Source organism: Podarcis erhardii, assembly GCF_964252035.2.
Source record: "Podarcis erhardii genome assembly, chromosome: 3".
In the NCBI taxonomy this organism is placed as follows: Eukaryota; Metazoa; Chordata; class Lepidosauria; order Squamata; family Lacertidae; genus Podarcis; species Podarcis erhardii.
In genome coordinates, this window is record NC_138507.1 from 103,926,998 (window position 1) to 103,940,414 (window position 13,417).

General features: G+C 43.6%; 1 protein-coding gene across 1 annotated transcript in view; it reads right to left on the reverse strand.

Annotated features, from left to right (window-relative positions):
- Window positions 1-13,417, reverse strand: part of SRBD1 (S1 RNA binding domain 1) — a 184,053-nt gene that overhangs the window by 132,264 nt on the left and 38,372 nt on the right. The window contains exons 13-14 of the mRNA XM_081854587.1: window positions 12,994-13,084; window positions 9,622-9,729 (exon numbers count right to left, since the gene is read on the reverse strand). Of these exons, the coding sequence (XP_081710713.1) occupies window positions 9,622-9,729; window positions 12,994-13,084 (199 nt within the window). The remainder of the gene's footprint in view (window positions 1-9,621; window positions 9,730-12,993; window positions 13,085-13,417) is intronic.

A 13,417-nucleotide genomic window follows, 5' to 3' on the forward strand; every position in this document is an offset into this window, starting at 1 on the left:
GTTAGCTTGCCGTGTAATGTTTGGAATGGCCTATGCAGGAAAACAGTCAAATAATCCTTCATATATGGTCCCAAGATAGAAGAAGTGAACCTGAAGCTGCTATCAAGTTTTCTTTAATGCTCATGGGTACAGATTTGGGAAAGATGTCATGGGTATAACATTGCCCCCATTCAGAAAAGCGTGTCGTACAACCAAAGTCCCGCACAACTGGTTCCACTTGCTCGGTGGAGCTTCCAACCGGTTGGTAAATCAAACAGCAGGGCCTAACCCTGCCAACAGGTATGGCAAACCAAAGCACTTTTGAAGCTCTGGGGAGATTTAAAAACTGTGTGTGGTGAGACATGGAGTCCATCTGTCCAAAGAAAATAAGATTTAAAAGAAAAAGTCACAGAGGGCGCATGCAAAACCCTCAGACATGGCTAAAGTAGACCACTGGTCCCATACAAACCCTAACAATGTTTATAAATCAGCGCAGGGATCCAATTTGGCTTCCTTGTTCTTCAAGGATGCCTGACACATAATTTGAGATTCATTGTGATGGTAAAATAAGGTTGCTTTGCTTTTCATTAAATGCTTCTATCATTTTATTTTAATTAAAAGAATACCAACTTCAAGATGTCCGGATACTCAGAGAGAAAGTTGATACTCTTGAGAGACTTGGGCTGTAATCGTATGCATATTCACTTGGAAATTAAGTCACCATTTGAATGAATAGAAATAAATTCCAAGTAAATATGATCAGAAGGCTCAGAGTGTGTGAAACAAAGCTCTTGGCCAGGAGTAGAAGGCGAGGGATGGAAAATATGGCACAATACATGGCTTTATTTCATTAACTTTCTTACTCTTGTATGTTATTCCATATAAGCCAGAGAAGGGTACAAGTTAGTTGGGATTTACACCATCAAATTCATGGATCAACTTCTTTGACAACTACTTCCACTTTGACAAAAATTTACATATATTGGCTTGGTCTGCACATAACACTAACCCATGGTTGATTAAACCATGGCTTTGCCTTACATGCAAACTCTGCTCAACAGCTTAACTACAGCTTGTTTTGGGCAGAAACCTACAATTTGAAGCCGAGCTTTGTGGTTGGATTACAAGCAACAGGTGAGAGGACTTTTTCTGTGCTAACACTGTAAACTTTCATTTTTAAACAAGCTGTTGATTTTGTGGCTGTTTAATGTATCAATAGTTAGCATGACTCCTTTGTGTTTCAGCTCCTGTTTTAATGTCTAGTTTTGCTAATTTGTTCTTTAATTGTTAGATTATTCCTGCTTTCGTTTCTTTTAATTGGAAGCCACTTTGGGCAACTCCTTTACGTGTGTGTCGGGGGCGGGGAGCAGGCTATAAACTTTTTTAATGAAGAAAAATAAACAAATCTGATTTTGCATCCCTTATTTGTCTTTGCTTATCAGATGCCAACAGAATGATCCAACAGAGCTTCTATCGCTTACGGTATTTGTATGCCAATAACAGACTGCATGGTTTTTAAAAATCCTGCTCCGTCTGTCATAAAGAATATTGCTGTTTGCTGGGAGGCAGTAATGGGACTGGGCAGATCCAGTCAATACATTTAACGTCCAGCAGAACAACAAAAAGAAAAGCAGACTCAAAAACGAAATTGCATGTTCTGCTAGAATATATCATTGTGAAGCTAAAGAAAAAGAGAGAGAGGAGATAGGCAAGACTACCATTCAGAGTGGAAGGAGCACAAGAGAGCCAAGCTATCCAGCAAAATATTATATATAAAAATGTATTTTAAAAAACAATTCCTGAAGTGTTTCTCGTCAGCCCTAAAGACCTATAGTCAGGAAAAATTATACTGATAGCCACATAGCAACATGAACGGATACCGTGAAACACTCTGAAATCATGCAGTCGCCTTCCTTCAGGCCTCCTTTTGTGTCTTCTCTTCATTGCTCTCATCGTCAAGAGTCCTAAAGATCGTTTGTGCCAGTTATCGAACACATCTGCTCAGCATCTGTCATCACAGATGCTGATCTGAATCCAAACCAGCTCCAAATATTGGGACGTCTGATCATCACCACTGCTCCACTCCCTCCAAGACAGAAGAGCAGAGATACAACCCTGCTTTCAGAGATAACACTTACTTCCCATTAAAGCAGTGTTAAATCAGCCCAGGGTGTTCCAGTGACATCGTACATCTAATCACTGTAAATCTTCAGACATTGGTTTAATGCAGCTTAGGAAATGACAAACACGGGACCTAGGCAGAAATCTCCTGGGAAGAGATGAACGCTATATTCGGCCAGATCCAGGCGAAATGTGACAGGACACAGGAAATCCACAATTAGGCAACAATTAGGATCTCTGTGGATTCTCATTTTACCAACCAGCAGTCATACACAGCTGCTTTGAAGAAGGTACCAGGGGAAGGGGTACTTAACCCTTCTTCCTATGCCATTTCCCCAATCTAGGAGCAGCTACCTCAAAACCAGGAGCAGCTACCTCCAGGTTAGCGGAGTCCGTAACCTGAAGCATTCAAAACCAGAGGTACCACTGTACTTACAAACTCTTCAAAGGTCAGATTCATGTGGTTTTTTCATACAGCAGCAAGAAAAGACAGGCGGTATAACTTGGGTTCCAAAATGGTAAGGGTTTCTAAATTATTAAGCCATGTAGTCTAAGCTTGGAACATCCAATTTGGACCTCCTTAGTGGTAGAGTTCACATGGCAGAAGTGAGAGAACAAAGAGTTTGGTAACCCTTCCCCCCAAGGTGAGGGGAGTGACCTACCGGTATTTAAGCCTGCCAAGACAGCTTGCTCTATGTTCTTGATCCCTTCATGCATTCCCAGTCACTCCAATTCATCTCACTACTACAATTTCCCTTCCCTACCCACTTATAGCAGGGTTGCAGGAATCAAGAGAAACATTGGCTGGCTTCACGGTTTTCCACCATGTTGTGATTTTTGCATAGCGCGCGCACACATACACACACACACATCATGATTTGTGATATATTTCCAGGTCAAAAATTATGAAACCAATATCACAATTTGGGCTTCAAACCAGTTTTGGACGATATATTGCCCAGCCCTACCCAATCTATAAACAATTGTTTGGAATAATGAAACACCAAATTTGATTGAACTTGCCACTGCTGACTGAAGAGGGCAGCGTAGCAAGATATGTTTTACATTGTAAACTGCCCTGTGATCTTCGGATGAAGGGTGGTATAGAAAGTTGTTGTTGTTACTGTTATTGTTATTATTACTACTGCTATTAATGTTTCAGCCCTAGCACTGCACGGGTGAAATTATACAGAGTAGACTCATCAAGGGAACTGTACCATTGGTCTCCCCAAAATTTCCTTTCCAAAGTTCTTCCACATAGCAGCGAGGCAGGAGTGTTCCAGCGAAGGCACACGTCTAAACCATTTCTCCGAAACGCTTCTTAACAGGTTCAAATGTCAAACAACATTTTATCAAATGCTAATTCTAGCACATTCCAACCCAAAGTACTAAATAGCTTCCGATTTGCAGGCTGACTAATTTGTTTGCCGAATAATTAATTGCATTTAATTAAATGAGACAATTCAATTGGGCTAGAGAGGGAAAAGGTTGTGTTTGGAGGGAGCACTGCATGTCAACTGCAGGAATAATTTCAGAAACAACAAAATAAGAACAGACACAGACATGGGGCGGGGGGGGGGGGAGAGAGCTATTTCGAATCAGTTATTCAAACTGGCTTGGCTCCTGAGATCCCACAAGAGTTCCTGAGATTCAAAACATATTAGTTTCATAGTGGAGAGACTCAGTTCAATGATAGGTAGATAGGTAACCATCCATTTTGTTTTCCATTTTGAATTCAAGGCCTCAAGTAATAATATATTACTAGAAAAAGTCAAGGCAGGGGAAGGCTGTTACGAAGGTGTTATCACACACGTCCATTTATTGAAGCAGTTTAAAAATCCTGCCTGACAAAATGTTTAGTAGGTTCCAGGACTTCCTTTTTCCGCTGACTGTAAATAATATTTGGGAGTATCTCATTTCCAAACCTTTAAAATGTCAAAACCCGTAAGAGCACATTTTTAATGCAGGCCAGTATGTAGGACTGTAACTGATCTCAGCAATTTGTCAGAAGGTCCATGAGGACTAGGTAAGGATTTGCCTCCTAGATTACAAAAGTTGACATGCTGGATTTGCATTAAGGATATCTAATATAAAGGCTTGCTGTGCAAGGCAGAGGAGTCCCAAGTCATTCATGAACATTAAGAGCTGGAAGGGGGTAAGTAAATGTGCAAGAACACCCTAATGAATCAGGCCAATGGCCCATCTAGTCCAGCATTCTGTTCTCACAGTGGCCAACCAGATGCCTGTGAGAAACCAGCAAGGTGGACTCAAGTACAACAGCACCCTTCCCTCCTGTGGTCTCCACCAACTGGCATTCAGAAGCATTGCTAGCCCTCTCCTCCATGAATTGGTCTAATCCTCTTTTGAAGCCATCTAGGTTGGTGGCCGGGATGTGGGTGGCGCTGTGGGTTAAACCACAGAGCCTAGGACTTGCTGATCAGAATGTCGGTGGTTCGAATCCCCAAGACGGGGTGAGCTCCCATTGCTTGGTCCCTGCTCCTGCCAACCTAGCAGTTCGAAAGCACGTCAAAGTGCAAGTAGATAAATAGGTACCGCTCCGGTGGGAAGGAAAACGGCGTTTCCGTGCGCTGCTCTGGTTCGCCAGAAGCAGCTTAGTCATGCTGGCCACATGAGCCGGAAGCTGTACACCGGCTCCCTCGGCCAATAAAGTGAGATGAGCGCCGCAACCCCAGAGTTGGCCACGACTGGACCTAATGGTCAGGGGTCCCTTTTTAGGTTGGTGGCCATCACTGTCTCCTGTGAGAACTCAATCTAGAACAGGCCATACCCCGCCGCCAACTCCCAGGCGCAACAACTACCCATGAGAAGTGCCTTTGCTTTGTTGGGACTCCATTTCAGCTTACTGGCTCTCATCAAGTCCATTCATGCCTCCAGGCATCTGTCCAGTACCTGCTCAGCCTCACTTGGTTCCGCTATTAAAAATAAATATTACTGACCTTCATTTGCATTTGACGATGCTGTGCTCCAAATCCCCTGATAACTGCTCCCACCAGCCTCATAGAGATATGAAATACCATGGAGGACAGAAGCCTGTGAGATCCTACAGCATCATCTCGACAGGGGCAAAGCAGAACCACCTTGGAAACTGCCCTGAAGGTAGGAATGGAACCACCACAACCACCATACCTCCAGCTCCCAAACTAGTGAGAATACCGAGGTCAATAGTATCAAAATCAGCTGAGAGATCAAGGAGGACCAGCAGGGCTGTACTCTATCATCAACCAGGGCTGTTGCAGTACCAAAACCAAGTCTGAAGTCAGAGTGAAATGTGCCCAGGTAATTATAATTACCGTCTTCTCTACATGGTGAAACACTGCTTTATGTATATGACATCGGTGCTGAAATATCTGCACTAGCAGCCTATTAGATACCAAGCCAAGGTTCAGCTGTTGGCATTCGGACAACTCTCCACCCTACCCCCAGAATAGGTCACGCGAGTCTGTACAATCTTTTGGAGAAATCCTGCTGGTTATTCCACTATGAGCAGATTGTCACTTGATGACAAGGTGGGAGGGGGCCATCTCGGTGACAGCACCCAGCCTTCTGAATGCACTCCCTTGAGCAAATCAAGAGGCAGAGACAGGAATTACTTCTGACCACCTCTTTCAAATGTATATATGCTTTCTTAAGCTTTCCTAGGCCCTGCCTTTTAACAGTGTTTTTTAACAGTGAAGTTTCATCTGCAATATATAGTTTTGTTTTACCTTGTTTTTTGGGGAACTTTAGCGAATGTTATTGCAGTATTTTTATTGTTTTATGTAAACCACACTTTGTGGTGTATATTTTTAATAATAAACAAACAAACCAATAAACCCACTAGATCTAGTTGAAGATGCCTCCTGGGGAATTGATCTTCTCTTCCCTGCCTGGTGAAAACCTACTTCTTCTTCTTGCACTCATTTCATTATTATCCCACCTTTTTTCCATAATAGAACTCAAAATGGCACATATAGTAAATCCCAAGTGATCTCCCCTGCATGAACGGACAAAGATCTGTACCTGTGTTGCTTCAACCTTGCTACATCACTCATCTTCCAACCGTGTCCTAGGACTTGAGGTTTTGCTGTTTTAATTTTCATTGTAAGAAATTTTCATCTTTCACTTGAGAAAGATGGGCTTTAACTTTTTACAATTTTCTTTTTTTAAAAAAATTAATTCTTCTAAGAACTCCCAACTACTGGCTGATGAGATTATCTATTTAAATGCTGTGTTATTCATAACAAATTTTTATCATAACAAAACAAATTCCTTCCAGTAGCACCTTAAAGACCAACTAAGTCAGTTCTTGGTATGAGCTTTCGTGTGCATGCACACTTCTTCAGATACCAAATTTTTATCATTTTACTAGTTTTAACAGTATTACTATTACTATTATTAACAAGAATCAAGGAAGTACTTGTTTACCTGGAATTTTTGAAAGCCAACTTTTCTAGAGGAAGGCAACTAAGAAAAATTGTTAATGTGCCACTTACTTGGGAGAAAGTCCCACTGAATTCATTGGGATTTACTTCCAAGTAGGCATGCATCAGGATTGTGCTGCTAGTAAGTGATTGTAATAATTGCAAAAGTGAACAAAAAGCAAAACAAAATAAAATAAAAATAATCCTGTTGTTCTCTAACGGCACCCATCCCAACCTGAAACAAACTGATTTACTGCAGCAAGCAAAAGCTTGTAAAAGGACGCAAGACAGCTGAAACATTTGACAGGCATTATTAAAAGCCAGGGGATTTGTATCAGCCATTTTCCTTTAAAAGGTGCTTTGAAGTTGGCTATCTTTCATGTACTTCTTTCATGGCACATTAACAAAGAAAACCGAGCGGAGGTAAATCAAGTCCCAAGGTCACCTCTAGAGTTACAGCACCCTGGGTACCCTGATGAATTGAGAATTAATGCTGCATGAGCAGCAAATATAATAATAAAAACTATGGGCTGTTAACCAATCAAGTTTTACAAGTGGATCTGAACCCTTTTTATCTGCAACCGAAGCAAATACATCTTAATCCCCCCCCACCATGGTCTTGAAATATAATTATCATAATGCAAACCCCAAACGTTAAATCACCCTTCAAACTGAGAGTGCTGTGAAGCAGAAAAGTAAATGTAATTAGGCTGGGTGAAACATTAGAAACAGAGGAGGGCAAGGGGACTTGAAAGTGGCAAAGTCCAGAGAGACTAATGCAGATATTTGGAAATGTAACACACATTAAAGTCGAAAGGGGCATGTAAAGGTTTGCACAGACACATATAAAATACAAAAGAACGAGAACCGTAAACTAAAATTTTCGCCAGTAAGGGGCCCACTTCAAAGCTAGGAAGTGATTCCATTAGGAAAGACCAAAGCGTTTAATACTGATATTTAAGTTGCTTAAGCAATGGAGTAGAATGCACTGGAAATTAGACGCTCAGTGGATTTTGCTTAATCTCTTTCGGCATAGTTAAATGCTCCCAGATGACCGGTGGCTGCAAATACTACCAATTTCTTGAAAGCTGGAACAGGGAGAAGTGCTTGCCCAAAGTGAATGAATAAGCACATGGCTCAAAAACTATTAATACAGGCAAATTTCAGGGAAGACAAGCGGCAGAAACAGAAAATCTGTACATATTCTTTACTTTGTAACACTGTTTTCATCAGCCAGCGGTCAAGGGTGGTTAAAGATGCACTATGGACACAATCCTACGTATATCAATGCAGAAGAAAGTCCATTGAGCTTCATGGGACAACGTGTAGAGGATTGCAGACTTGGTCCATCAAAATCCATTCCATTTCAACATAAACATTTTCAGAGTCATCCCACATATTTCAGTGAGATAAGCTAGAATTAGGGAAGGGCCATGGCTCAGTGGCAGGACACCTGCAGAAGGCCCCAGCTTCAATCCTTGGTATCTACAGGTAGAACTAGGAATGTTCCATGTCTGAAAATTTGGAGAGCCCCTGCCAGTCATTGCAGACATACTGAGCTAGATGGACCAACAATAAGGCAGCTTCCAGTGATCTAATTCCATTCAAGAGACGGTTTCAATCTTAACTCCATTTACCCAGGTGTAAGCCCAGTTGGGCTCAATAGCACTTACAGGACATGGTTAGGATTTCACTGTTGGCCAATTGACCTCAGTGGTATTTATCTAAGTAAACACACAGAAGATTTCAGCCTGAAGCACTTCACTTTCTATTATTAAGATAGGCTGTTGTACATCTGCAGTGGCACGCCTTCCTTTGCCCCGGCTGCAACAAATCATGTCTCTCCATTACAGGTCTCTACAGCCACAGCAGGCGCTACAATCTCCCAACAGTTTCACTTCAACCCCAAAGATGCACTCCTCCATTGCCTCCCAAGACAGGTGGGTGAAGACAAAAAATATGTCACCTAGAAAATTCTAATTTGTGGTGCACTGCCCAGTTCAGTCAGGAACTATGGGACACGGGTGGCGCTGTGGTCTAAACCACTGAGCTCCTTGGTTTGCCGATCAGAAGTTCGGCGGTGCAAATCAACGCTACGGGGTAAGCTCCCATTGCTCTGTCCCAATTCCTGCCAACCTAGCAGTTCGAAAGCACGCCAATGCAAGTAGATAAATAGGTACTGCTGTGGTAGGAAGGTAAACAGCATTTCCATGTGCTCTGGTTTCTGTCACAGTGTCCCGTTGCACCAGAAGCAGTGTAGTCATGCTGGCCATATGACCCAGAAAGATGTTTGTGGACAAACACCGTCTCCTTTGGCCTTAAAGCGAGATAAGAGCTGCAACCCCATAGTCGCCTTGGACTGAACTTAACCATCCAGGGGTCCTTTACCTTTACCTTACCTTTATGAAGACAATCAGGTCTACATCTGCATTCCCAAACTTTAGCTAATTGGGAATACTCCACCCCCACCCCGAATTAAAATTGGTGAGTGTTGTAGAAATTTGTCTATAGTACGATGGTTAACATTTGCATTCATTGCTCCAATCAGTTTTGCCCCTGGCTTTACCCAGCTGAAAAGTGTTCCCCGTTCCTGCGCCGTACCATGACCATAATTATTGGGACTATCAACGAACTGTTTCCTTCAGTTTGTTTCCACAGGCCCTCTGGAGACTAATGATGATGATGATGTTCAATGTCTCTTTGTTTGTTTTGATGTTTTGCCTGAAAACAGCTGGACTGAGCAGAAGGAGATACAGTGGTACCTCAGGTTAAGAACTTAATTCGTTCCAGAGGTCCATTCTTAACCTGAAACTGTTCTTAACCTGAAGCACCGCTTTAGCTAATGGGGCCTCCCGCCGCTGGTGCTGCGCCGCCATCATGCGATTTCTGTTCTCATCCTGAAGCAAAGTTCTTAACCCGAAGTACTATTTCTGGGTTAGTGGAGTCTGTAACCTGAAGCGAATGTAACCTGAAGCATATGTAGCCCGAGGTACCACTGTACATGGGGAAATTGCCATCTCAACAAAAAACCAAACAAAAAAATTATTATAGAAGCTACATTTCTACAAAAGCAAAGACCACGCTTCACATATTTTCTTACCAGTAAGTGACATCCAAAGGCGCGAAGTATTTCTTCGTAATCAAGTCAGCAAAGTAAGCTTCTGTTTCCCTACAAGCCGTTCCATTGCCAATCACAACGGTGCCACAGCTTTCAGAGGGAGGGGGAAAAAGAATTATTAAGGTTGAGAAAGTATGATGTCATCATGGCACCATCTGTCCCAGTAGGGGGCGCTGTTGCTTCCTCCACCAACAGATCAGAGAGAAGGAGATGCACCTGGCTCAACAATATGGAATGGGAAAAAGAAGGTCAACTTACCTGAGTTAACATGAAAAGGCCACCTAACATAGTATATTGTTTCAGATAGTGGAGATGCAAAGAGCTGGTGTTTGTCTGTCTGTCTGTCTGTCTGTCTGTTTGTTTGTTTATAAGTTCATATACTGTATCACCTTAAGCAAACTGTCCTGGAAAAATAACGCCAATTTTTACAAATGAAATAAATAAATGAATACAAATGAAATAAAATAAAAGTATTTTTGAATGAAAAATTGTGCAGTTAATTGTGAACTTCTCCTTCAACACTTTATCCTGCTTCCATTCATGTATATCTATTTTTATCACTTGATTGGATCAGAAAATGCAATGGGAAACTGTAATAACACAGGCTACCATAATTATTTCATGGGCTGAGAATGTGGTGAGTATCTTCTCACAAGACAAAGTTGCACGATTAACATTGATAAGGGGAAGGGCAGCCCTTTTAACCCGAAATGAATTAACGCACAATGCATCTCCCATACATTCCAGAACAAAGAGAGAACTCTGAAAACTCCTTTACTGTGAATGGAGATGGAAGTGCTGCACACATCCATTAATGAAGAAAGAGGAATGATACTCCCTGGTCCAGTTGAGGTATCTCAGCTTCACAGCATACTTGAATGAGCGTGGAAGTATCCCACTAACCATGGTTTCCCATTTCATTCAAACAGGGAAACTATGGAACAAGCCAGACTTTAAACCACAGTTTGAAACTGGTTCAAGATGAAGTGGGAACCTATGGTTAAAGGAAGGTAATTTCATAATGCATTCAAGTACCCAGAGAAGGGAGCAAGGAAGGTTCATTCATATCTCAGTTTATGAAGCCAGGATATGATGATGATAATGATAATGATAATGATAATGATAATGATAATGATAATGATAATGATAATGATAATGATAATGATAATGATAATTTATTATTTATACCCCACCCATCTGGCTGGGCCTCCCCAGCCACTCTGGGCGGCTTCCATAGAAACCAAAAATACAGTAAAATATCACACGTTAAAAACTTCCCTGAACAGGGCTGCCTTAAGATGTCTTCTGAATGTCAGGTAGTTGTTTATCGCTTTGACAGCTGCTGGAAGGGCGTTCCACAGGGCGGGCGCCACTACCGAGAAGGCCCTCTGCCTGGTTCCCTGTAGCTTTACTTCTCGCAATGAGGGAACCGCCAGAAGGCCCTCGGCGCTGGACCTCAGTGTCCGGGCAGAATGATGGGGGTGGAGACGCTCCTTCAGGTATACTGGACCGAGGCTGTTTAGGGCTTTAAAGGTCAGCACCAACACTTTGAATTGTGCTCGGAAACGTACTGGGAGCCAATGTAGGTCTTTCAAGACCGGTGTTATATGGTCTCGGCGGCCGCCTCCAGTCACCAGTAGAGCTGCCGCATTCTGGATTAGTTGTAGTTTCCGAGTCACCTTCAAAGGTAGCCCCACGTAGAGCACATTGCAGTAGTCCAAGTGGGAGATAACCAGAGCATGCACCACTCTGGCGAGACAGTCCGCAGGCAGATAGGGTCTCAGCCTACGTACCAGATGGAGCTGGTAAACAGCTGCCCTGGACACAGATTTGACCTGTGCCTCCATGGACAGCTGTGAGTCCAAAATGACTCCCAGGCTGCGCACCTGGTCCTTCAGGGGCACAGTTACCCCATTCAGGACCAGGGAATCCTCCACACCTGCCCGCCTCCTGTCCCCCCAAAACAGTACTTCTGTCTTGTCAGGATTCAACCTCAATCTGTTAGCCGCCATCCATCCTCCAACCGCCTCCAGACACTCACACAGGACCTTCACCGCCTTCACTGGTTCTGATTTAAAAGAGAGGTAGAGCTGGGTATCATCCGCATACTGATGAACACCCAGCCCAAACCTCCTGATGATCTCTCCCAGCGGCTGCATGTAAATGTTGAAAAGCATGGGGGAGAGGACAGAACCCTGAGGCACCCCACAAGTGAGAGCCCAGGGGTCTGAACCCTCCCCCTCCACCACTTTCTGAACACGGCCCAGGAGGAAGGAGCGGAACCACTGTATGACAGTGCCCCCAGCTCCCAGCCCCTCAAGATGGTCCAGCAGGATGTTATGGTCGATGGTATCAAACACCGCTGAGAGATCCAGCAGAACTAGGAAACAGCTCTCACCTTTGTCCCTAGCCCGCTGGAGATCATCAACCAGTGCGACCAAGGCAGTTTCAGTCCCATGATGAGGCCTGAATCCCGACTGGAAGGGATCCAAATGGTCCGCTTCTTCCAGGCGTGCCTGGAGTTGTTCGGCAACCACTCGCTCAATCACCTTGCCCAAGAATGGAAGATTTGAGACTGGGCGATAGTTGGCCATTGTGGCCGCATCTAAAGATGGTTTTTTAAGAAGCAGTTTAATAACCGCCTCTTTCAGCGGGTCTGGGAAGGCTCCCTCACGGAGGGAAGCCTTCACCACCCCACGAAGCCCATCGCCCAGTCCTTCCCGGCTAGCTTTTATAAGCCAGGATGGGCAAGGATCCAGGAGACAGGTGGTTGGTTTCACTCGTCCAAGCAGCCTGTCCACATCCTCGGGGGTAACAGATTGGAATTGATCCCACTCAACTTGACTAGACAGAACTCTAGCACTCTCCCGCCCCGGCCCTGCTCCCACGGTGGAGTCTACTTCTTTCCGAATCTGAGCGATTTTATCTGCAAAAAACTTTGCAAAATCATTGCAGGAGAACATGTGGCCTGTACTGGGCCCCGATGTTGCAGGTGGTTCCGCTAAATTGTGAACCACCTGAAAAAGTCTCCTGCTGCCGTTTTCTGCAGATGCAATAGAGGCGGTGAAGAAATGATTGAGCAAACATGGCCCCTTTCTTGCCACATTACATTGGTAGCATCATTGCCCAACACAGCTCAGCAAGACAGGGAATGTTGGCCCTGTTGTCTCAGCAACAGACATGTGCTCCTCTCCCTCTTCCTAATACCCTGAAAATGGTTGAAAAAGGCTGCCAAAAAGCAGGGGAGGCAGATTTCTAGGGCCACCAGACAGGATTGCAAAAAGGCACCCCTTCCATTTTGGTTTAGCTCTAATACACAGGTAGACCAAAAGAGTGAAGGTTTGTTTAACATACTTGTGATCCAGCAGAAGTGTCCGTATCTTCTCAGCTTCACGGAATCCTTTACCAGAGTGTAAATAGACAACATCAGTATGAAGTATTTGGCCTAAGGTGACAAGAAATGAAAAGCCATCTAGTTAGAAAGAATAAACTTGGTGGTTCATTTCATATGCAACACTAAACCATGGTTTGGTGATACTGGAACAAATTTCAGCAAGCTTCAGGCTCATGCACGTGCCCCTCCCCTCACTTGCTGTGCTGCAGCTGTAAACAGGAGCTTTTGCTTCCTGTTCTAAACAAACTAGAGTTTCTCACTGTGTGCAAAATGAGGGGACACTGGTTAACTATGGATAGATACTATGGTACCATCTGAGTGTTAACAAATGTGGGTGGGGTCATGTAAGCTGGACTCCAACATCACCTGCTATTTCTGCTTTAA